The sequence below is a fragment of the Oncorhynchus masou genome, unplaced genomic scaffold (genome assembly GCF_036934945.1).
Source record: "Oncorhynchus masou masou isolate Uvic2021 unplaced genomic scaffold, UVic_Omas_1.1 unplaced_scaffold_3879, whole genome shotgun sequence".
NCBI classification, from domain to species: domain Eukaryota; kingdom Metazoa; phylum Chordata; class Actinopteri; order Salmoniformes; family Salmonidae; genus Oncorhynchus; species Oncorhynchus masou.
The window spans coordinates 7,501-33,623 of NW_027010281.1; the positions used below are offsets into that span (position 1 = coordinate 7,501).

Consider the following 26,123-nt stretch of genomic DNA (forward strand, 5'->3'; position numbering starts at 1 on the left):
ACTTTAGACCAGAACCTATAGAGGTCTGTTCCTATATAGTGCACTACTTTAGACCAGGACCATAGAAGTCTGTTCCCTATATAGTGCACTACTTTAGACCAGGACCATAGAGGTCTGTTCCTATACAGTGCACTACTTTAGACCAGGGCCCATAGGGGTCTGTTCCCTATATAGTGCACTACTTTAGACCAGGGCCCATCAGAGGTCTGTTCCTATATAGTGCACTACTTTAGACCAGGGCCCACACACAGTCTGTTCCTATACACACAGTGCACTACTTTAGATACCAGGCCCATAGAGGTCTGTTCACACACATATATAGTGCACTACTTTAGACCAGGGCCATACGAAGTCTGTTCCCTATATAGTGCACTACTTTAGACCAGGCCCATAGAGGTCTGTTCCCTTTATAGTGCACTACTTTAGACCAGGACCATAGAGGTCTGTTCCCTATATAGAGCACTACTTTAGACACAGGACCATAGAGGTCTGTTCCCTATATAGTGCACTACTTTACCAGGACCATTCTGTTCCCTATATAGTGCACCAGGACCCATAGAGGTCTGTTCCCTATAAGTGCACTACTTTAGACCAGGGCCCATTGGAGGGTCTGTTCCCTATATAGAGCACTACTTTAGGCCAGGCCCATAGGGTCTGTTCCCTTTAGACATACAGGGCCCATAGAGGTCTGTTCCCTATATAGTGCACTACTTTAGACCAGGACCATAGAGGTCTGTTCCCTATATAGTGCACTACTTTAGACCAGGCCCCATAGGGGTCTGTTCCCTATATAGTGCACTACTTTAGACCAGGACCATATGGGTCTGTTCCCTATATAGTGCACTACTTTAGACCAGGCCCCATTGGGGTCTGTTCCCTATATAGTGCACTACTTTAGACCAGGACCATAGAGGTCTGTTCCCTATATAGAGCACTACTTTAGACCAGGCCCCATAGAGGTCTGTTCCCTATATAGTGCACTACTTTAGACCAGGACCCATAGAGGTCTGTTCCCTATATAGTGCACTACTTTAGACCAGGGCCATAGGGTCTGTTCCCTTTATAGTGCACTACTTTAGACCAGGCCCCATAGGGGTCTGTTCCCTATATAGTGCACTACTTTAGACCAGGACCCATAGGGAATAGGGTGCCATTTGGGACACACACTTGGTGTAGTGCTGACACTTTGTTTAAATTTCTGTTCTTTCTCTCTCTCTCTCTCTCTCTCTCTCTCTCTCTCTCTCTCTCTCTCTCCCTGAAACCTGAGTCATATCACTGTCCCACTCAGACACACACAGTGTGAGGAGGCTGTGGCAGGTCTGACAGGCTCTGCCAGTCCTTTTGAAGAGTCACTCCTTCTCCCAAACAAACACAAACACACACCCCAAGGGAGTGTCCTTGTCGTCGAGTCACACTTAGGTTCCATAGCTGAGAGGGAATAACATATGCTGTTCTGTCTCCATGGTTACAATGTAGCTACCCCACCATTGGTCAACTCAGACCATGGTCAACACTGTGACACTATATTATGACACACTATAACTCCTCCCCTCAGAACCATGGTCAACACTGTGACACTATAATGACTCCTCCCCCTCAGAACCGTGGTCAACACTGTGACACTATATTATGACACACACTATAACTCCTCCCCCTCAGAACCATGGTCAACACTGTGACACTATAACTCCTCCCCCTCAGAGCAAGTGACACTGTGACACTATATTATGACACACACTATAACTCCTCCTCCTCAGAACCATGGTCAACACTGTGATACTATAATATGACACACTATAACTCCTCCCCCTCAGAACCATGGTCAACACTGTGACACTATATTATGACAAACTATAACTCCTCCCCCTCAGAACCATGGTCAACACTGTTAGACTATATTATTAAGTTCAACACTGTGACACTATATTATGACACACTATAACTCTCCCCCTCAGAACCATGGTCAACACTGTGACACTATATTATGACAAACTATAACTCCTCCCCCTCAGAACCATGGTCAACACTGTGACACTATATTATGACACAATATAACTCCTCCCCTCAGAACCATCAGAACCATGGTCAACACTGCTACACTATATTATGACAAACAATAACCCCCCCCTCAGAACCATGGTCAACACTGTGACACTATATTAAGACACACACTACTTCTGATAATGGTCAACTGGTCCACACATTTTAAATGTAATTGTTTGAACGCCTGCTACACTATATTATGAGATGCAGTGCCTCAAACATGTGTCAATGTATTACAAGACCACTGACCTGTAACCAATATATCAATGTAATTGTTTTATTTATTCAGCCTGACCTGTAAGCCAATATATCAATGTATTACAGCCTGGGCCTGTAACCTCCCAATATATCAGCCTGTATTACAGTCTGACCTCAAGTAACCAATATATCAATGTATTACAGCCTGACCTGTAACCAATATATCAATGTATTACAGTCTGACCTGTAACCAATATATCAATGTATTACAGTCTGACCTGTAACCAATATATCAATGTATTACAGTCTGACCTGTAACCAATATATCAATGTATTGACCTGTAGCCAATATATCAATGTACCTGTAGCCAATATATCAATGTATTACAGTCTGACCTGTAACCAATATATCAATGTATTACAGTCTGACCTGTAACCAATATATCAATGTATTACAGTCTGACCTGTAACCAATATATCAATGTATTACAGTCTGACCTGTAGCCAATATATCAACGTGTACAGTCTGGCCTGTCACCAATATATCAATGTATTACACCCTGAACTGTAGCCAATATATCAATGTATTACAGTCTGACCTGTAACCAATATATCAATGTATTACAGCCTGACCTGTAACCAATATATCAATGTATTACAGTCTGACCTGTAGCCAATATATCAATGTATTACAGTCTGACCTGTCACCAATATATCAATGTATTACACCCTGAACTGTAGCCAATATATCAATGTATTACAGTCTGACCTGTAACCAATATATCAATGTATTACAGTCTGACCTGTAACCAATATATCAATGTATTACAGCCTGACCTGTAGCCAATATATCAATGTATTACAGTCTGACCTGTAACCAATATATCAATGTATTACAGCCTGACCTGTAACCAATATATCAATGTATTACAGTCTGACCTGTAACCAATATATCAATGTATTACCGCCTGACCTGTAGCCAATATATCAATGTATTACAGCCTGACCTGTAACCAATATATCAATGTATTACAGTCTGACCTGTAACCAATATATCAATGTATTACCGCCTGACCTGTAGCCAATATATCAATGTATTACAGTCTGACCTGTAGCCAATATATCAATGTATTACAGCCTGACCTGTAACCAATATATCAATGTTTTACAGCCTGACCTGTAGCCAATATATCAATGTATTACACCCTGACCTGTAACCAATATATCAATGTATTACAGCCTGACCTGTAACCAATATATCAATGTATTACAGCCTGGCCTGTAGCCAATATATCAATGTATTACAGTCTGACCTGTAACCAATATATAAATGTATTACAGTCTGACCTGTAACCAATATATCAATGTATTACAGCCTGACCTGTAGCCAATATATCAATGTATTACAGTCTGACCTGTAGCCAATATATCAATGTATTACAGTCTGACCTGTAACCAATATATCAATGTATTACAGCCTGACCTGTAGCCAATATATCAATGTATTACAGTCTGACCTGTAGCCAATATATCAATGTATTACAGTCTGACCTGTAACCAATATATAAATGTATTACAGTCTGACCTGTAACCAATATATCAATGTATTACAGCCTGACCTGTAGCCAATATATCAATGTATTACAGTCTGACCTGTCACCAATATATCAATGTATTACAGTCTGACCTGTAACCAATATATCAATGTATTACAGTCTGACCTGTAGCCAATATATCAATGTATTACACCCTGACCTGTAATAACAATGTCATAGATTTGCTTTTGAACACTGCTTTGACTGCTCTCTCAAACACTGGTAGTTGCATTTTCATCTGAGCAAATGGCAATGTGTTGATAACATAGTAGCAATGTTCATACCGAAAAGGTGCGGTATCCACCTGTAACCTGTATGGAAAAGCATAAAACCATTCCCGCCCACGCGTTCCTAGGTGACAGGTAGGCAGCACATACAGGGAGAAATCCACAGCACCCCTCCTTTTACTGCGGTTCAGTTTTCCTGTGCTGACTGACTGCTGGAAGGAATTAGCGCTTGTGGGCGTCGCCGAATCTCATCATTTGACTTTCCCACTTGTGTGTGTGGAGCGTACTGGGGCATACCTACCTGTCCGAGGAAGAGAGAACATACCAGAGCACTCAGAAAGAAGCCTCACCTCTCCCCGCGGGATATCTTCACAGAGAGAAGCACAAGAAGAGACAGGTGTTTACGGGAGAAGAATCCGAGTCGTCCCGCTGGCAAAATGTTCAAGAAAAAACCCTCGAAGAGCGTGACCATCACGCAAACGAAAAAGTGAGTAGTTGTTTCTATGTTGAAAGTTTTCTTGGTGGTTTATTTTAATGTCGTGCATTAGGAAAGATAAAGTGACGTTGGACGTTTGACAAATTGACAACACTGTCAGTATGCTTCAGGATTATATTTATGATCGTTTATAATAATGCGTATTTTATAACTTGACGACACTTCTGGACATTGTAGTACTATGTAATATAATACATTAAGCCACGTTGCATGGGGGTTAAGTCATATTCCAAAGTTTATACAACTCTGGAAAATGGCTTTTAATGATATTGTTTTGTGTAGCCTTGGTTTATACACTTGAACGTCCTTTTAATTTGACCAGAGGGCGTGGCTGTATGTTAGTGGTAGTAACTGTTTTGATCGCTTTGGCTTTCGGGGTAGAGTGAGAGAATACACGGTGATCGACTTCAACCCAGCCCTGTTCAACTACATTTCACTTAAAGTATTGACCTCACTTTTGCCGAAATATAGTAAAATATCAGGCTACTGTGTCAGGCAACAAAAAAAATAAAAAATTGAACCCAATCGTGTCTTTGTTCTTATAAACAATATAAATCCCTATATAATTATACAGTGAGGTGTTTAACCATGCACTCCTACCTGTGAATAGTGTAATTAGTGACGAGCTGCCCCACCCCCAAAAAAATCTCTAAATATGTATCAACATTTTCAACTGTCACTTTTTTCTTCTTTTTTTACCTTTATTTTACTAGGCAAGTCAGTTAAGAACAAATTTCAAAGATCAAACATTTTCAACTGTCACTTTTCACTCTCACTTCAGGAACTTGCTAGACTGGATCTTCTCTGGGGCAGTCAGTGTATGTATCCCCTCACTGCACACAATACCCTATGGGCCCTGGTCTAAAGTAGTGCTCTATATAGGGAACAGACTCCTATGGGCCCTGGTCTAAAGTAGTGCACTATATAGGGAACAGAGCCCTGTGGGTCCTGGTCTAAAGTAGTGCTCTATATAGGGAACAGAGCCCTGTGGGCCCTGGTCTAAAGTAGTGCTCTATATAGGGAACAGAGCCCTATGGGCCCTGGTCTAAAGTAGTGCTCTATATAGGGAACAGAGCCCTATGTACCCTGGTCTAAAGTAGTGCTCTATATAGGGAACAGAACCCTATGGGCCCTGGTCTAAAGTAGTGCACTATATAGGAATCAGAGCCCTATGTGCCCTGGTCAAAAGTAGTGCACTATATAGGGATCAGAGCCCTATGTACCCTGGTCAAAATAGTGCACTATATAGGGTTGAATTTGGGTTGTAGTCAGTGTCTCTGAACAGAGAGCACAGAGCATGCAGGTTGTCACTCGTCAAGTGAGAGTAGGGGGAGGAGGGAGGGGAGGATAGAGTCAGGGCCACCTAGTAATAACAACACTCCTTTGGCTTGGAACATGAGAGTTAGCTAGCTAATCTGTTTCCAATGGTTATCTATGTAATGTATGGCTCTGGGACGGTGTATGGCTGGGATGGTGTATGGCTCTGGGACGGTGTATGGCTCTGGGATGGTGTATGGCTCTGGGACGGTGTATGGCTCTGGGATGGTGTATGGCTCTGGGACGGTGTATGGCTCTGGGACGGTGTATGGCTCTGGGACGGTGTATGGCTCTGGGTGGTCCCAAATGGGCACCCTATTCCCTAATTAGTGCACTACTTTCGACCAGAGCTCTTTGGGAGTAAGTCGTTGAAATGGGCACCCTATTCCCTAATTAGTGCACTACTTTTGACCAGAGCCCTTTGGGAATAGGAGTGCATTCAAATGGGCACCCTATTCCCTAATTAGTGCACTACTTTTGACCAGAGCCCTTTGGGAATAGGTGTGCGTTCCAAATGGGCACCCTATTCCTAATTAGTGCACTACTTTGACCAGAGCCCTTTGGGAATAGGTGTGCATTCCAAATGGGCACCCTATTCCCTAATTAGTGCACTACTTTTGACCAGAGCCCTTTGGGAATAGGGGTGTGTTCCAAATGGGCACCCTATTCCCTATTTAGTGCACTACGTTTGACCAGGGACCATAGGGCTGTGATCCCTATATAGTGCACCACTTTAGACCAGAGCCCTTTGGGAATAGGTGAGCCATTTGGGACAAAGCCTTAATGAGAGGCTCATCATTGACTTCAGTAAAGAAGGGAATGTATCTTGTCTGATATGGAAGCTGCTTAAAACTGTTTCTAGTTAGTGAATGAGGCTTTTATGTTTCAACGTATGAGTCAGACACAATGTTGGAATAATGAAAACCACGCATGTTGTGTGTGTGTGTGGGCGTGTGTGTGCGTGCATGCTTGCATGCATGTGTGTGGGTGTGGGCGTGTGTAATTTATGTGTAGGGTTGCAAAATTCCTGTAACTCTGAATATATTCCCTGATTTTCCCGAAATGCTGGTTGTAGGACTAATGGAATCAAGAGGGAATCCGGAGTCCTCCAACCGGGATTTTTAGAAAATGCATCACAACGTCTGGCTGCAGTTATTTAATGTGGGTCAACACAGCACAACTTCCTGGGGGCAGTTATTTAATGTGGGTCAACACATCACAACTTCCTGGGGGCAGTGATTTAATCAGAGTTATTGGTGGTCTTAAGGGTGTTCCATAGGTCTTGATTGAGTCAGATCAGGGTTATTGGTGGTCCCCTCAGAGATTTGCAGATAGGAGACACATGTCTGCTGTAGTACTCCTATCAGCTGGAGGCTAGTGAACAGTGATGATCTATGTAGTGTGGATCTAGCTGTATTCTGTAACGCTGTGAACGTTTCAACTTTCTGAACCCTAAACAGATGAGACAGAATGGACACATGGGCCCAGTTCCATTTAGGTTCCTAGTACCTTCCCTTAGCTCCTACTCCTAGAGACCCTAATGGATCTGATCTGGGCCATTGTTGTTGGGAAGTTCATATTTGAAGGAGTTGGGGTCTAGGAAGGGTTTGTCTGATCTGGGCCTTGGTTGTTGGGAAGTTCATATTTGAAGGAGTTGGGGTCTAGGAAGGGTTTGTCTAATCTGGGCCTTGGTTGTTGGGAAGTTCATATTTGAAGGAGTTGGGGTCTAGGAAGGGTTTGTCTAATCTGGGCCTTGGTTGTTGGGAAGTTCATATTTGAAGGAGTTGGGGTCTAGGAAGGGTTTGTCTCATCTGGGCCTTGGTTGCTGTGAAGTTCATATTTGAAGGAGTTGGGGTCTAGGAAGGGTTTGTCTCCTCTGGGCCTTGGTTGCTGTGAAGTTCATATTTGAAGGAGTTGGGGTCTAGGAAGGGTTTGTCTAATCTGGGCCTTGGTTGTTGGGAAGTTCATATTTGAAGGAGTTGGGGTCTAGGAAGGGTTTGTCTAATCTGGGCCTTGGTTGCTGGGAAGTTCATCTGGATCTCATCCCTCCCACCAGACCCTCAGCGACTCATCGTTACCTTCTGGTTACAATTTGTCCCTCTCTCCCTCTCCTTGGAAATACTTTACTCCTTATTCGGAGAGATGTGTGTCCAACACACCTATAGACAGACTAGAAATCACTGGCCACTCCTATAGACAGACTAGAAATCACTGGCCACTCCTATAGACAGACTAGAAATCACTGGCCACTCCTATAGACATAGACTAGAAATCACTGACCACTCCTATAGACAGACTAGAAATCACTGGCCACTCCTATAGACAGACTAGAAATCACTGGCCACTCCTATAGACAGACTAGAAATCACTGGCCACTCCTATAGACAGACTAGAAATCACTGACCACTCCTATAGACAGACTAGAAATCACTGGCAACTCCTATAGACAGACTAGAAATCACTGGCCACTCCGATAGACATATATTAGAAATCACTGGCCACTCCTATAGACAGACTAGAAATCACTGGCCACTCCTATAGACATAGACTAGAAATCACTGGCCACTCCTATAGACATAGACTAGAAATCACTGGCCACTCCTATAGACATAGACTAGAAATCACTGGCCACTTTGATAATGTTTATATATCTTGCATTACTCATCTCATATGTATATACTGTATTCTATACTATTCTACTGTATCTTAGTCTATGCATTACTCATCTCATATATATATACTGTATTCTATTCTACTGTATCTTAGTCTATACATTACTCATCTCATATGTATATACTGTATTCTATTCTACTGTATCTTAGTCTATGCATTACTCATCTCATATGTATATACTGTATTCTATACTATTCTACAGTATCTTAGTCTATGTATTACTCATCTCATATGTATATACTGTATTCTATACTATTCTACAGTATCTTAGTCTATGTATTACTCATCTCATATGTATATACTGTATTCTATACTATTCTACAGTATCTTAGTCTATGTATTACTCATCTCATATGTATATACTGTATTCTATACTATTCTACTGTATCTTAGTCTATGCATTACTCATCTCATATATATATACTGTATTCTATTCTACTGTATCTTAGTCTATACATTACTCATCTCATATGTATATACTGTATTCTATTCTACTGTATCTTAGTCTATGCATTACTCATCTCATATGTATATACTGTATTCTATACTATTCTACAGTATCTTAGTCTATACATTACTCATCTCATATGTATATACTGTATTCTATTCTACTGTATCTTAGTCTATGCATTACTCATCTCATATGTATATACTGTATTCTATACTATTCTACTGTATCTTAGTCTATGTATTACTCATCTCATATGTATATACTGTATTCTATTCTATTCTACAGTATCTTAGTCTATGTATTACTCATCTCATATGTATATACTGTATTCTATACTATTCTACTGTATCTTAGTCTATGTATTACTCATCTCATATGTATATACTGTATTCTATACTATTCTACAGTATCTTAGTCTATGTATTACTCATCTCATATGTATATACTGTATTCTATACTATTCTACTGTATCTTAGTCTATGTATTACTCATCTCATATATATATACTGTATTCTATTCTACTGTATCTTAGTCTATACATTACTCATCTCATATGTATATACTGTATTCTATTCTACTGTATCTTAGTCTATGCATTACTCATCTCATATGTATATACTGTATTCTATACTATTCTACAGTATCTTAGTCTATGCATTACTCATCTCATATGTATATACTGTATTCTATTCTACTGTATCTTAGTCTATGTATTACTCATCTCATATATATATACTGTATTCTATTCTACTGTATCTTAGTCTATGTATTACTCATCTCATATGTATATACTGTATTCTATACTATTCTACTGTATCTTAGTCTATGTATTACTCATCTCATATGTATATACTGTATTCTATACTATTCTACAGTATCTTAGTCTATGCATTACTCATCTCATATGTATATACTGTATCTTAGTCTATGCCGCTCTGACATCGCTCGTCCGTATGTGTATATATTGTTAATTACATTCCTTTACTTAGATTTGTGTGTATTTGGTATATGTTGTGAAATTGTTTCGATATTTTAGCAATAATGCCCAAGGGGTGTGGTATATTTCAAATATACCACGGCTAAAGGCTGTTCTTAAGCACGACGCAACGAGGGAGTGCCCGGACACAGCCCTTAGCTGTGGTATATTAGCCATATACCACAAACCCCCGAGGAGCCTTATTGCCATTATAAACTGGTTACCAACATAATTAGAGCAGTAAAAATACATGTTTTATCATACCCGTAGTATACGGTCTGATATACCACAGCTGTCAGCCAATCAGCTTTCAGGGTCCAAACCACCCTGTTTATAATACTTGTTAGATATGACTGCACTGTTGGAGATAGAAGCTCCAGCATTTCGCTCCATAACATCTGCTAAACATGTGTATGTGACCATCACATTTGATTTGATTTGATCTGAACCGCTAGGCTAAGCCAGCCATCTTACTGCTATGACTGTGTCATAAGAACTCTCACAAATGTACTTTCCAGGACGTTCTATAGGCGTACTCTTTCCTTTAGGCCAGGGTTAACCCGGCTCTGTCCTAACACGCTACACAGCCCATTCAACTAACCACCTCGTCATCCAGCGTTGGTCATTTAAATCAGCTGTGTGTACACACACACACGCTACACAGCCCATTCAACTAACCACCTCGTCATCCAGCGTTGGTCATTTAAATCCGGCTGGTTAACAAAATACCTAGCGCTGCATTAGGGCCCTTTCAACATGGCCTTTGAACTCACACACACACACACACACACACACACACACACACACACACACTGTCAAGTGTGAAAGGTTTGGTTTAATAAAGGAGGATACACACTGTATTAGCCTGAGGCCTCTTTGTTCTATAAAGGACGATACACGATGTCTGACCCTAATGCCTCACATTAGGTCCTGCAGTGAGAGCTGGACTGAATCAAAAGAGAACCATTTGGGGCTCACATTCGGTTCTGCAGTGAGAGCTGGACTGAATCAAAAGAGAACCATTTGGGGCTCACATTCGGTTCTGCAGTGAGATCTGGACTGAATCTAAAGAGAACCATTTGTTGCTCAGATTATGCATCTCATATGTTAGCTTTTCATGCAGTAGCAGTTGTAGGGAGAATGTATGTTGTAAGACACACTCAGGACAGGACAGTAAGGAGTCTATTCATCAGCATTGATCAGGAAAGGAAAGCCACCCACATCCTCATTAGTGAGTTGGAGAGAAATGACTGACCAATAATAACGTCCTCCTCCATCCCTCCCCCCATCCACCCCCCTCCCCCATCCACCCCCTCCCCCATCCACCCCCCTCCCCCCATCCACCCCCTCCTCCATCCACCCCCTCCTCCATACACCCCCCACTCCTCCATCCACCCCCTCCTCCATACACCCCCCTCCTCCATACACCCCCCTCCTCCATACCCCCCTCCCTCCATACACCCCCTCCTCCATACACCCCCACTCCTCCATACACCCCCCACTCCTCCATACACCCCCACTCCTCCATCCACCCCACTCCTCCATACACCCCCTCCTCCATACACCCCCACTCCCTCCATCCACCCCCTCCTCCATACACCCCCCACTCCTCCATCCACCCCCCTTCCTCCATACACCCCCCTCCTCCATACACCCCCACTCCTCCATACACCCCCCTCCTCCATACACCCCCCCCACTCCATACACCCCCACTCCTCCATCCACCCCCACTCCTCCATCCACCCCCACTCCTCCATACACCCCCTCCTCCATACACCCCCACTCCCTCCATACACCCCCACTCCTCCATCCACCCCCACTCCTCCATCCCTCATCCATCCACTCCTCCATACATCCCCACTCCTCCATCCACCCCCACTCCTCTATCCACCCCCACTCCTCCATCCACCTCCTCCTCCATCCACCTCCACTCCTCCATCCACCTCCTCCCTCCATCCTCCCCACTCCCTCCATCCACCCCCACTCCATACACCCCCACTCCTCCATCCACCCCCACTCCTCCATCCACCCCCACTCCATACACCCCCACTCCATACACCCCCACTCCTCCATACACCCCCCTCCTCCATACACCCCCACTCCTCCATACACCCCCACTCCTCCATCCACCCCCACTCCTCCATCCCTCATCCATCCACTCCTCCATACATCCCCACTCCTCCATCCACCCCCACTCCTCTATCCACCCCCACTCCTCCATCCACCTCCACTCCTCCATCCCACCTCCACTCCTCCATCCTCCCCCACTCCTCCATCCTCCCCCACTCCTCCATCCACCCCCACTCCTCCATCCCTCATCTATCCTCCATCCATCCACCCCCACTCCTCTATCCACCCCCACTCCTCCATCCATCCACTCCTCTATCCACCCCCACTTCCCAGTTGGATCATGTCATTTGCCCCAGTTGGAGCCAGGGGCATCATGTCATTTTGCCCCAGTTGGAACCAGGGGCATCATGTCATTTTGCCCCAGTTGGAGCCAGGGGCATCATGTCATTTAGCCCCAGTTGGAGCCAGGGGCATCATGTCATTTAGCCCCAGTTGGAGCCAGGGGCATCATGTCATTTTGCCCCAGTTGGAGCCAGGGGCATCATGTCATTTTGCCCCAGTTGGAACCAGGGACATCATGTCATTTTGCCCCAGTTGGAGCCAGGGGCATCATGTCATTTAGCCCCAGTTGGAGCCAATGCCAGTTTCACAAGAATCCATTTGTCAGTGGTTGAAAACACCGGACTCTTTGCACAGTTTGCAATGCAATCTCACTGACTTTTGAGTAGATATGGCAAGGACTATAATTTATGATTTCATTAAAATGTCAAGCCGGCACATGGAAACCTCAACATATGATTTAATCAAACTATGAATGCCTTGAAAGGTCACATATGCAAACAGTTGTACATATCTGATATTAGAACACCTGTCTACTAACGCTATACATATCTGGGCGGCAGCGTAGCCTGGTGTTTAGAGCGTTGGACTAGTAACTAGACTAGAAAGGACTAGAAAGGTTGCAAGTTCAAATCCCAGAGCTGACAAGGTGCAAATCTGTCAAGGCAGTTAACGTCCCTCCTCCATCCACCCCCACTCCTCCATCCACGTCCCTACAACTAGTTCTGTCCTCAGATCAACACTGTTTGTTCCTAGGCCGTCATTGAAAATAAGAATTTGTTCTTAACTGACTTGCCTAGTAAAATAAATAAAAATCTTATTACTTTCTAGTACTGTCTATTTCTATGTGCCTGAAGCTGGATACTGGGTTTCTGCTCAAGTCCTGACAACATTGAGATCTTATTCAGATAGGCTGATTTATCACCTACCAGCTCTGGGTTCAAATCCTTTCATATCCTCTTTCTGGGCTTGATTGAGCTTGCCTGGCGCAATGGATCCAATAGAATTTGAAACCGTCACAAAAGTTCATCTGGCACCCCGGGCAGGCAAAAGCAAACGCTGAAAGTGTTTCAAATATTTTGAGAAGCATTTGAACCCAAGTCTGCTATGTGATAAATCAACCTGTCTGAATAAGATCCCGCCATTCTATAGACTTGATCAGAACTCCAGTCCAATACACAGCTTCAGGCACGTAGAAATAGACACTACTATCGATAGATGTGTATAACCAACAGGTGTTCTAATATCAAACAATATAAAACTCTTACTCTTCAATGCACTCATCACTTCAGGCTGCGGGTTATTTAGAGATCATTCTCTGTTACATAAAGGAGAATAGAACCTGTTGGGCCAGTTCTGTAGGAGGAGAAGAAGAAGCACCTTCTGGAGAAAACAGACTACAACAATACTCTACAACTAGTTCTGTCTTTAGGAGGACATCACAACCAGGATCAACACTGTGCTACAACTAGTTCTGTTCTCAGGAGGACATCACAACCAGGATCAACACTGTGCTACAACTAGTTCTGTCTTTAGGAGGACATCACAACCAGGATCTGGGTGTTCTGAACAGAGCTCAGGGGTTAGTGTGATGGGCTGGGTGTTCTGAACAGAGCTCAGGGGTTAGTGTGATGGGCTGGGTGTTCTGAACAGAGCTCAGGGGTTAGTGTGATGGGCTGGGTGTTCTGAACAGAGCTCAGGGGTTAGTGTGATGGGCTGGGTGTTCTGAACAGAGCTCAGGGGTTAGTGTGATGGGCTGGGTGTTCTGAACAGAGCTCAGGGGTTAGTGTGATGGTCTGGGTGTTCTGAACAGAGCTCAGGGGTTAGTGTGATGGGCTGGGTGTTCTGAACAGAGCTCAGGGGTTAGTGTGATGGGCAGGGTGTTCTGAACAGAGCTCAGTGGTTAGTGTGATGGGCAGGGTGTTCTGAACAGAGCTCAGGGGTTAGTGTGATGGGCTGGGTGTTCTGAACAGAGCTCAGTGGTTAGTGTGATGGGCTGGTTGTTCTGAACAGAGCTCAGTGGTTAGTGTGATGGGCTGGGTGTCCTGAACAGAGCTCAGGGGTTAGTGTGATGGGCTGGGTGTTCTGAACAGAGCTCAGGGGTTAGTGTGATGGGCTGGGTGTTCTGAACAGAGCTCAGTGGTTAGTGTGATGGGCAGGGTGTTCTGAACAGAGCTCAGGGGTTAGTGTGATGGGCTGGGTGTTCTGAACAGAGCTCAGGGGTTAGTGTGATGGGCAGGGTGTTCTGAACAGAGCTCAGGGTTAGTGTGATGGGCTGGGTGTTCTGAACAGAGCTCAGGGGTTAGTGTGATGGGCAGGGTGTTCTGAACAGAGCTCAGGGGTTAGTGTGATGGGCTGGGTGTTCTGAACAGAGCTCAGGGGTTAGTGTGATGGGCTGGGTGTTCTGAACAGAGCTCAGGGTTAGTGTGATGGGCAGGGTGTTCTGAACAGAGCTCAGGGGTTAGTGTGATGGGCTGGGTGTCTGAACAGAGCTCAGGGGTTAGTGTGATGGGCTGGGTGTCCTGAACAGAGCTCAGGGGTTAGTGTGATGGGCTGGGTATTCTGAACAGAGCTCAGGGGTTAGTGTGATGGGCTGGGTGTTCTGAACAGAGCTCAGGGGTTAGTGTGATGGGCTGGGTGTTCTGAACAGAGCTCAGGGGTTAGTGTGATGGGCTGGGTGTTCTGAACAGAGCTCAGGGGTTAGTGTGATGGGCTGGGTGTTCTGAACAGAGCTCAGGGGTTAGTGTGATGGGCTGGGTGTTCTGAACAGAGCTCAGGGGTTAGTGTGATGGGCTGGGTGTTCTGAACAGAGCTCAGGGGTTAGTGTGATGGGCAGGGTGTTCTGAACAGAGCTCAGGGGTTAGTGTGATGGGCTGGGTGTTCTGAACAGAGCTCAGGGGTTAGTGTGATGGGCTGGGTGTTCTGAACAGAGCTCAGGGGTTAGTGTGATGGGCTGGGTGTTCTGAACAGAGCTCAGGGGTTAGTGTGATGGGCAGGGTGTTCTGAACAGAGCTCAGGGGTTAGTGTGATGGGCTGGGTGTTCTGAACAGAGCTCAGGGGTTAGTGTGATGGGCTGGGTGTTCTGAACAGAGCTCAGGGGTTAGTGTGATGGGCAGGGTGTTCTGAACAGAGCTCAGGGGTTAGTGTGATGGGCTGGGTGTTCTGAACAGAGCTCAGGGGTTAGTGTGATGGGCTGGGTGTTCTGAACAGAGCTCAGGGGTTAGTGTGATGGGCAGGGTGTTCTGAACAGAGCTCAGGGGTTAGTGTGATGGGCAGGGTGTTCTGAACAGAGCTCAGGGGTTAGTGTGATGGGCTGGGTGTTCTGAACAGAGCTCAGGGGTTAGTGTGATGGGCAGGGTGTTCTGAACAGAGCTCAGTGGTTAGTGTGATGGGCTGGGTGTTCTGAACAGAGCTCAGGGGTTAGTGTGATGGGCTGGGTGTTCTGAACAGAGCTCAGGGGTTAGTGTGATGGGCAGGGTGTTCTGAACAGAGCTCAGTGGTTAGTGTGATGGGCTGGGTGTTCTGAACAGAGCTCAGGGTTAGTGTGATGGGCTGGGTGTTCTGAACAGAGCTCAGGGGTTAGTGTGATGGGCTGGGTGTTCTGAACAGAGCTCAGGGGTTAGTGTGATGGGCAGGGTGTTCTGAACAGAGCTCAGTGGTTAGTGTGATGGGCTGGGTGTTCTGAACAGAGCTCAGGGGTTAGTGTGATGGGCTGGGTGTTCTGAACAGAGCTCAGGGGTTAGTGTGATGGGCTGGGTGTTCTGAACAGAGCTCAGGGGTTAGTGTGATGGGCTGGGTGTTCTGAACAGAGCTCAGGGGTTAGTGTGATGGGCTGGGTGTTCTGAACAGAGCTCAGGGGTTAGTGTGATGGGCTGGGTGTTCTGAACAGAGCTCAGGGTTAGTGTGATGGGCTGGGTGTTCTGAACAGAGCTCAGGGGTTAGTATGATGGGCTGGGTGTTCTGAACAGAGCTCAGGGGTTAGTGTGATGGGCTGGGTGTTCTGAACAGAGCTCAGGGGTTAGTGTGATGGGCTGGGTGTTCTGAACAGAGCTCAGGGGTTAGTGTGATGGGCTGGGTGTTCTGAACAGAGCTCAGGGGTTAGTGTGATGGGCTGGGTGTTCTGAACAGAGCTCAGGGTTAGTGTGATGGGCAGGGTGTTCTGAACAGAGCTCAGGGGTTAGTGTGATGGGCTGGGTGTTCTGAACAGAGCTCAGGGGTTAGTGTGATGGGCTGGGTGTTCTGAACAGAGCTCAGGGTTAGTGTGATGGGCTGGGTGTTCTGAACAGAGCTCAGGGGTTAGTGTGATGGGCAGGGTGTTCTGAACAGAGCTCAGGGGTTAGTGTGATGGGCAGGGTGTTCTGAACAGAGCTCAGGGGTTAGTGTGATGGGCTGGGTGTTCTGAACAGAGCTCAGGGGTTAGTGTGATGGGCTGGGTGTTCTGAACAGAGCTCAGAGGTTAGTGTGATGGGCTGGGTGTTCTGAACAGAGCTCAGGGGTTAGTGTGATGGGCTGGGTGTTCTGAACAGAGCTCAGGGTTAGTGTGATGGGCTGGGTGTTCTGAACAGAGCTCAGGGTTAGTGTGATGGGCTGGGTGTTCTGAACAGAGCTCAGGGTTAGTGTGATGGGCAGGGTGTTCTGAACAGAGCTCAGGGTTAGTGTGATGGGCTGGGTGTTCTGAACAGAGCTCAGGGGTTAGTGTGATGGGCTGGGTGTTCTGAACAGAGCTCAGGGGTTAGTGTGATGGGCAGGGTGTTCTGAACAGAGCTCAGGGGTTAGTGTGATGGGCTGGGTGTTCTGAACAGAGCTCAGGGTTAGTGTGATGGGCTGGGTGTTCTGAACAGAGCTCAGGGTTAGTGTGATGGGCTGGGTGTTCTGAACAGAGCTCAGGGGTTAGTGTGATGGGCTGGGTGTTCTGAACAGAGCTCAGGGGTTAGTGTGATGGGCTGGGTGTTCTGAACAGAGCTCAGGGGTTAGTGTGATGGGCTGGGTGTTCTGAACAGATCTCAGGGTTAGTGTGATGGGCTGGGTGTTCTGAACAGAGCTCAGGGGTTAGTGTGATGGGCTGGGTGTTCTGAACAGAGCTCAGGGGTTAGTGTGATGGGCAGGGTGTTCTGAACAGAGCTCAGGGGTTAGTGTGATGGGCTGGGTGTTCTGAACAGAGCTCAGGGGTTAGTGTGATGGGCTGGGTGTTCTGAACAGAGCTCAGGGGTTAGTGTGATGGGCAGGGTGTTCTGAACAGAGCTCAGGGGTTAGTGTGATGGGCTGGGTGTTCTGAACAGAGCTCAGGGGTTAGTGTGATGGGCAGGGTGTTCTGAACAGAGCTCAGGGTTAGTGTGATGGGCTGGGTGTTCTGAACAGATCTCAGGGGTTAGTGTGATGGGCTGGGTGTTCTGAACAGAGCTCAGGGGTTAGTGTGATGGGCTGGGTGTTCTGAACAGAGCTCAGGGGTTAGTGTGATGGGCTGGGTGTTCTGAACAGAGCTCAGGGGTTAGTGTGATGGGCTGGGTGTTCTGAACAGAGCTCAGGGGTTAGTGTGATGGGCTGGGTGTTCTGAACAGAGCTCAGGGGTTAGTGTGATGGGCTGGGTGTTCTGAACAGAGCTCAGGGGTTAGTGTGATGGGCTGGGTGTTCTGAACAGAGCTCAGGGGTTAGTGTGATGGGCTGGGTGTTCTGAACAGAGCTCAGGGGTTAGTGTGATGGGCTGGGTGTTCTGAACAGAGCTCAGGGGTTAGTGTGATGGGCTGGGTGTTCTGAACAGAGCTCAGGGGTTAGTGTGATGGGCTGGGTGTTCTGAACAGAGCTCAGGGGTTAGTGTGATGGGCTGGGTGTTCTGAACAGAGCTCAGGGGTTAGTGTGATGGGCTGGGTGTTCTGAACAGAGCTCAGGGGTTAGTGTGATGGGCTGGGTGTTCTGAACAGAGCTCAGGGGTTAGTGTGATGGGCTGGGTGTTCTGAACAGAGCTCAGGGGTTAGTGTGATGGGCTGGGTGTTCTGAACAGAGCTCAGGGGTTAGTGTGATGGGCTGGGTGTTCTGAACAGAGCTCAGGGTTAGTGTGATGGGCTGGGTGTTCTGAACAGAGCTCAGGGGTTAGTGTGATGGGCTGGGTGTTCTGAACAGAGCTCAGGGGTTAGTAACTCAATTAGCTTGACTAACCGGTGCTCCCGCACATTGGCTAACCAGGCTATCTGCATTGTGTTAACCACCCGCTAATCTGTCTTTTACGCTACTGCTACTCTCTTCATCATATTTGCATAGTCACTTTAACCATATCTACATACTACCTCAATCAGCCTGACTAACCGGTGTCTGTATATAGCCTCTCTACTGTATATAGCCTCTCTACTGTATATAGCCTCTCTACTGTATATAGCCTCTACTGTATATAGCCTCTCTACTGTATATAGCCTCACTACTGTATATAGCCTCACTACTGTATATAGCCTCTCTACTGTATATAGCCTCTCTACTGTATAGAGCCTCTACTGTATAGAGCCTCTACTGTATATAGCCTCTCTACTGTATATAGCCTCACTACTGTATATAGCCTCACTACTGTATATAGCCTCTCTACTGTATATAGCCTCTCTCCTGTATATAGCCTCTACTGTATATAGCCTCTACTGTATATAGCCTCTACTGTATATAGCCTCTCTACTGTATATAGCCTCTCTACTGTATATAGCCTCTCTACTGTATATAGCCTCTCCTGTATATAGCCTCTCTACTGTATGTATCATCTCTACTGTATATAGCCTCTCTACTGTATATAGCCTCTCTACTGTATTTATCCTCTCTACTATATGTAGCCTCTCTACTGTATATAGCCTCTCTACTGTATATAGCCTCGCTACTGTATATAGCCTATACTGTATGTAGCCTCGCTACTGTATGTAGCCTCTCTACTGTATATAGCCTCTACTGTTATCATTCACTGTTATTTACTGTTTTTATTTCCTTACTTATCTATTGTTTACCTAATACCTATTTTCTTTACTTAGAAATTGCCTGTTGTAAGTACGCATTTCACTGTAAGGTCTACCTACACCTGTTGTATTCAGCATTTCACTGTAAGGTCTACCTACACCTGTTGTATTCAGCATTTCACTGTAAGGTCTACCTACACCTGTTGTATTCAGCATTTCACTGTAAGGTCTACTACACCTGTTGTAGTCGGCATTTCACTGTAAGGTCTACCTACACCTGTTGTATTCGGCATTTCACTGTGAGGTCTACCTACACCTGTTGTATTCGGCATTTCACTGTGAGGTCTACTACACCTGTTGTATTCGGCATTTCACTGTGAGGTCTACCTACACCTGTTGTATTCGGCATTTCACTGTAAGGTCTACCTACACCTGTTGTATTCGGCATTTCACTGTGAGGTCTACCACACCTGTTGTATTCAGCATTTCACTGTAAGGTCTACCTACACCTGTTGTATTCGGGATTTCACTGTAAGGTCTACCTACACCTGTTGTATTCGGCATTTCACTGTGAGGTCTACCTACACCTGTTGTATTCGGCATTTCACTGTAAGGTCTACCTACACCTGTTGTATTTGGCATTTCACTGTAAGGTCTACCTACACCTGTTGTATTCGGCATTTCACTGTGAGGTCTACCTACACTTGTTGTATTCGGCATTTCACTGTGAGGTCTACTACACCTGTTGTATTCGGCATTTCACTGTAAGGTCTACCTACACCTGTTGTATTCGGCGCACGTGACAAATAAAGTTTGATTTAATTTATGTGCCATCAGAATGTGGTTTACTGGTTGATGGCACTTCACCAACTCCTCCATCAATGACAGCAGGCTCCCATGAGAGAGGAGTGAGTCACGAACTTGACTGCTTCCAATGACAAGATGAATGTATGCTGTTGAGTCCAATCATGTTTCATCATGTCTTCTCTTCAATAGAGAGTGTGTGTGTGTGTGTGTGTGTGTGTGTGTGTGTGTGTGTGTGTGTGTGTGTGTGTGTGTGTGTGTGTGTGTGTGTGTGTGTGTGTGTGGTAGAGGTCGACCGACTATGATTTTTCAACACCGACACAGATTATTGGAGGACCAAAAAAGCCAATACCGGGTGATACTGGGTGTTCTGAACAGAGCTCAGGGGTTAGTGTGATGGGCTGGGTGTTCTGAACAGAGCTCAGGGGTTAGTGTGATGGGCTGGGTGTTCTGAACAGAGCTCAGGGGTTAGTGTGATGGGCTGGGTGTCCTGAACAGAGCTCAGGGGTTAGTGTGATGGGCTGGGTGTTCTGAACAGAGCTCAGGGGTTAGTGTGATGGGCTGGGTGTTCTGAACAGAGCTCAGGGGTTAGTGTGATGGGCTGGGTGTCCTGAACAGAGCTCAGGGGTTAGTGTGATGGGCTGGGTGTTCTGAACAGAGCTCAGTGGTTAGTGTGATGGGCTGGGTGTTCTGAACAGATCTCAGGGGTTAGTGTGATGGGCTGGGTGTTCTGAACAGAGCTCAGGGGTTAGTGTGATGGGCTGGGTGTTCTGAACCGAGCTCAGGGGTTAGTGTGATGGGCTGGGTGTTCTGAACAGAGCTCAGGGGTTAGTGTGATGGGCTGGGTGTTCTGAACAGAGCTCAGGGGTTAGTGTGATGGGCTGGGTGTTCTGAACAGAGCTCAGGGGTTAGTGTGATGGGCTGGGTGTTCTGAACAGAGCTCAGGGGTTAGTGTGATGGGCTGGGTGTTCTGAACAGAGCTCAGGGGTTAGTGTGATGGGCTGGGTGTTCTGAACAGAGCTCAGGGGTTAGTGTGATGGGCTGGGTGTTCTGAACAGAGCTCAGGGGTTAGTGTGATGGGCTGGGTGTTCTGAACAGAGCTCAGGGGTTAGTGTGATGGGCTGGGTGTTCTGAACAGAGCTTAGGGGTTAGTGTGATGGGCTGGGTGTTCTGAACAGAGCTCAGGGGTTAGTGTGATGGGCTGGGTGTTCTGAACAGAGCTCAGGGGTTAGTGTGATGGGCTGGGTGTTCTGAACAGAGCTCAGGGGTTAGTGTGATGGGCTGGGTGTTCTGAACAGAGCTCAGGGGTTAGTGTGATGGGCTGGGTGTTCTGAACAGAGCTCAGGGTTAGTGTGATGGGCTGGGTGTTCTGAACAGAGCTCAGGGGTTAGTGTGATGGGCTGGGTGTTCTGAACAGAGCTCAGGGGTTAGTGTGATGGGCTGGGTGTTCTGAACAGAGCTCAGGGGTTAGTGTGATGGGCTGGGTGTTCTGAACAGAGCTCAGGGGTTAGTGTGATGGGCTGGGTGTTCTGAACAGAGCTCAGGGGTTAGTGTGATGGGCTGGGTGTTCTGAACAGAGCTCAGGGGTTAGTGTGATGGGCTGGGTGTTCTGAACAGAGCTCAGGGGTTAGTGTGATGGGCAGGGTGTTCTGAACAGAGCTCAGGGGTTAGTGTGATGGGCTGGGTGTTCTGAACAGAGCTCAGGGTTAGTGTGATGGGCTGGGTGTTCTGAACAGAGCTCAGGGGTTAGTGTGATGGGCTGGGTGTCCTGAACAGAGCTCAGGGGTTAGTGTGATGGGCTGGGTGTTCTGAACAGAGCTCAGGGGTTAGTGTGATGGGCTGGGTGTTCTGAACAGAGCTCAGGGGTTAGTGTGATGGGCTGGGTGTTCTGAACAGAGCTCAGGGGTTAGTGTGATGGGCTGGGTGTCCTGAACAGAGCTCAGGGGTTAGTGTGATGGGCTGGGTGTTCTGAACAGAGCTCAGGGGTTAGTGTGATGGGCTGGGTGTTCTGAACAGAGCTCAGGGGTTAGTGTGATGGGCTGGGTGTTCTGAACAGAGCTCAGGGGTTAGTGTGATGGGCTGGGTGTTCTGAACAGAGCTCAGGGGTTAGTGTGATGGGCTGGGTGTTCTGAACAGAGCTCAGGGGTTAGTGTGATGGGCTGGGTGTTCTGAACAGAGCTCAGGGGTTAGTGTGATGGGCTGGGTGTTCTGAACAGAGCTCAGGGGTTAGTGTGATGGGCTGGGTGTTCTGAACAGAGCTCAGGGGTTAGTGTGATGGGCTGGGTGTTCTGAACAGAGCTCAGGGGTTAGTGTGATGGGCTGGGTGTTCTGAACAGAGCTCAGGGGTTAGTGTGATGGGCTGGGTGTTCTGAACAGAGCTCAGGGGTTAGTGTGATGGGCTGGGTGTTCTGAACAGAGCTCAGGGGTTAGTGTGATGGGCTGGGTGTTCTGAACAGAGCTCAGGGGTTAGTGTGATGGGCAGGGTGTTCTGAACAGAGCTCAGGGGTTAGTGTGATGGGCTGGGTGTTCTGAACAGAGCTCAGGGGTTAGTGTGATGGGCTGGGTGTTCTGAACAGAGCTCAGGGGTTAGTGTGATGGGCTGGAAGATCAGCAGGTGTTCCATTTTAAACTCACAGGTAAACAGACTGGAGACACGTTTTCTGATGCACAAAGCTTTTTATAGAAAACACTTCTGATATTAGCCGGAGTATCAGTCTGCCTCTGTTTAGTCATCTAGTTGCTGTTGTTGTTGGGCAAGGAAAAGATGGTAGCATTGATGAGTGAAGAATAGTAATCTACTTAGTGCCCAACCTATATACTGTAGTCTCTTGTTGCCTCCACTGCAGTACTTCTCGGTTATATGAGCCAATGTGTTTTATTTAATGAATTACACTGAGTATGAACAAAGGTGTGTTTTAATGTCAATGTTTTCCACAGCACTATGCAAACAGTGTGTCAGATTAGACAATGGTGTTACTGTCCTGGTCTGGCGATGGGCCTGATTTACAGGCCTCTACTGGTAGCTTCAGCAACATTTCTCTTACCGTGGGATAGATGTCAATAGTCTCCCTTCATCTGTACGGATCTGACCCGGTCAGATCGGAATCCTGCACAAGATCACTGACAGGAAGAAAGATGGTGGATGCCTCATGGAATACTCATGCACCTGTCTGGTGCTCTCACATCGGTGTAGATAAAGGAGAGGAGACAAGGAGAGGAAGCTTCTAGACTATTGAAATGAAGGAGAGGAGATGAGGAAGCTACTAGACTAATGAGATGAAGGAGAGGAAACAAGGAGAGGAAGCTACTAGCCTATTGAGATGACGAGGAGAGGAAGCTACTAGACTATTGAGATGAAGGAGAGGAGATGATGAGAGGAAGCTATTAGTATAGTGAGATGAAGGAGAGGAGATGAGGAAGCTATTAGTCTATTGGATGAAGGAGAGGAAACTACTAGACTATTGAGATGAAGGAGAGGAGATGAAGAGAGGAAGCTACTAGACTATTGAGATGAAGGAGAGGAGATGAGGAGAGGAAGCTACTAGACTATTGAGATGAAGGAGAGGAGATGAGGAGAGGAAACTACTAGACTATTGAGATGAAGGAGAGGAGATGAGGAGAGGAAACTACTAGACTATTGAGATGAAGGAGAGGAGATGAGGAGAGGAAACTACTAGACTATTGAGATGAAGGAGAGGAGATGAGGAGAGGAAGCTACTAGACTATTGAGATGAAGGAGAGGAGATGAGGAGAGGAAGCTACTAGACTATTGAGATGAAGGAGAGGAGATGAGGAGAGGAAGCTACCTGACTATTGAGATGAAGGAGAGGAGATGAGGAGAGGAAGCTACCTGACTATTGAGATGAAGGAGAGGAGATGAGGAGAGGAAACTACTAGACTATTGAGATGAAGGAGAGGAGATGAGGAGAGGAAGCTACTAGACTATTGAGATGAAGGAGAGGAGATGAGGAGAGGAAACTACTAGACTATTGAGATGAAGGAGAGGAGATGAGGAGAGGAAGCAACCTGACTATTGAGATGCAGCCCATGTCATCTGACCCGTGGGAGATGTGCAGCAGGGAGCTTTCAGGGTCAGCAGACACGGCAGGCAGACGGTGAAGTGGACGGCCAGTTCAAGTGCACTTCATTCAGTCACTCATCTGATTACCTCCCTAATGACAGCTACCATTTTAAGCGTCGCTGCTGAAGAGCTGTGTTCATCCTGTCTGAGTCTGTTACTAAGATGAAGACTGGAGCTTCGTTACTGACCGGATCCATCTTTCATTCATAACAGTCTGAAGAGTTAATTTATCCCTACAGTCCCCGATTGGGGAAAGCATCAACGTAGGGTCCTGGTTTACTTGTGTAGGCCCACATTATGAGGCCCGGTTTTAATGTTCTGTTGCTCAAGTCCATTTTGTACTCTGAACAGAACGCACAGATGGTCTGTAAAGGTTTTCGGAGAGATACGGTCGCTGCAGACTCTTTCCTTTTAAAGGCATCGTTCACCCAACTGAACTATCCCTGTAACCTAACAGTGGTCTTTCTGTAACAGAACTCAGAGTCTGTATGTAGAACTAACTGGTGTCTTCTCCCCTGAGAGGGTCTGTATGTAGAACTAACTGGTGTCTTCTCCCCTGAGAGGGTCTGTATGTAGAACTAACTGGTGTCTTCTCCCCTGAGAGGGTCTGTATGTAGAACTAACTGGTGTCTTCTCCCCTGAGAGGGTCTGTATGTAGAACTAACTGGTGTCTTCTCCCCCGAGAGGGTCTGTATGTAGAACTAACTGGTGTCTTCTCCCTGAGAGGGTCTGAGAGGGTCTTCTCCCCTGTCTGTATGTAGAACTAACTGGTGTCTTCTCCCCTGAGAGGGTCTGTATGTAGAACTAACTGGTGTCTTTTCCCTGAGAGGGTCTGTATGTAGAACTAACTGGTGTCTTCTCCCCTGAGGGGGTCTGTATGTAGAACTAACTGGTGTCTTCTCCCCTCAGATGGTCTGTATGGGGGGGAACTTCACACTGTTCCCCATGATCCCTAGCAAACACATCTGATTTAAACTAATTGCGTTCTAAACTGAAGATCATGATTAGTTGATTATTGGAGTCAGGTGTGTTAGCTGGGGCCAAAGTGTGACACCAAACAGGCCCCAGAGGACTGAAGATGTCCATCCCAGGTCTAGAAAAACGCTTTGAAGAATTTTTACTTGCAACGACAGTCATATATGGTTGTTTTGACCTACTTCGGTTGAATGCAATGACTGTAAGTCGCTCTGTATAAGTTAAATGACTAAAATGTAACTGTTGTCACCTCCTCATTCCAGGGCGCCCTCCTCTGAGCTGTCTGCACTGATTGAGAAGCTGCAGAAGAATGCTGACAAGGTGGAGAAGCTCATCCTTGAGACGGAGCAGAACCTCAACAAGGTAAAGAACCGCATCACACAGAACCTCATAGAACCATTTAGAACATCATAAAACCACACAGAACTGGATAGAATCTCAAAGATCATCATATAACATCGTAGAACCTCATAGAACTGCGTGGAACCACATAGAACCTCAGAACTACATAGAACCTCAAAGAAACACACAGAACTTCGTAGAACGTCACAGAATCTTCTGATACCTTTTGATAATGCAACAACAACAACATCCTATTGGTGGCTCTGGCAGACTGTTTGCAGTATCCTAATTGGCTCTGTGTGGCTCTCAATGTCTTTGACAATATCATATGCAAACCTTTGACTGCTCTGTGTTGTATCAGGATGTGAGTAAGATCAACGAGGGCAAGCAGCCTCTGTACCAGGACGACACCAACAAGCGCATCCTAAGCTCTCTGGAGCTGCTACAAGGCCTGGATGAGGACGCCGTCGACGCAAAACGCCTGCAGCACCCCCAGGCTGAGATGATAGAGCAGGAGTGAGTTATATTATCTAGTAGATATACCTACTGTACCTGTAGCCCCCCAGACTGAGATGATAGAGCAGGAGTTATATTATCTAGTAGATATACCTAC

At 46.3% G+C, this 26,123-nt stretch overlaps 1 protein-coding gene across 1 annotated transcript; it reads left to right on the forward strand.

The window, feature by feature from the left end:
- Nucleotides 1-4,294: 4,294 nt before the first annotated feature.
- LOC135534728 (periplakin-like) lies at nt 4,295-26,026 on the forward strand (the record flags this gene model as incomplete). The annotated part of the gene is made up of 3 exons (XM_064961622.1): nt 4,295-4,550; nt 25,432-25,531; nt 25,872-26,026. Coding segments are annotated over exons 1-3 (305 nt in total), but the record flags the coding sequence as incomplete, so codon positions are not given.
- Between the last annotated feature and the right edge of the window lie 97 nt (nt 26,027-26,123).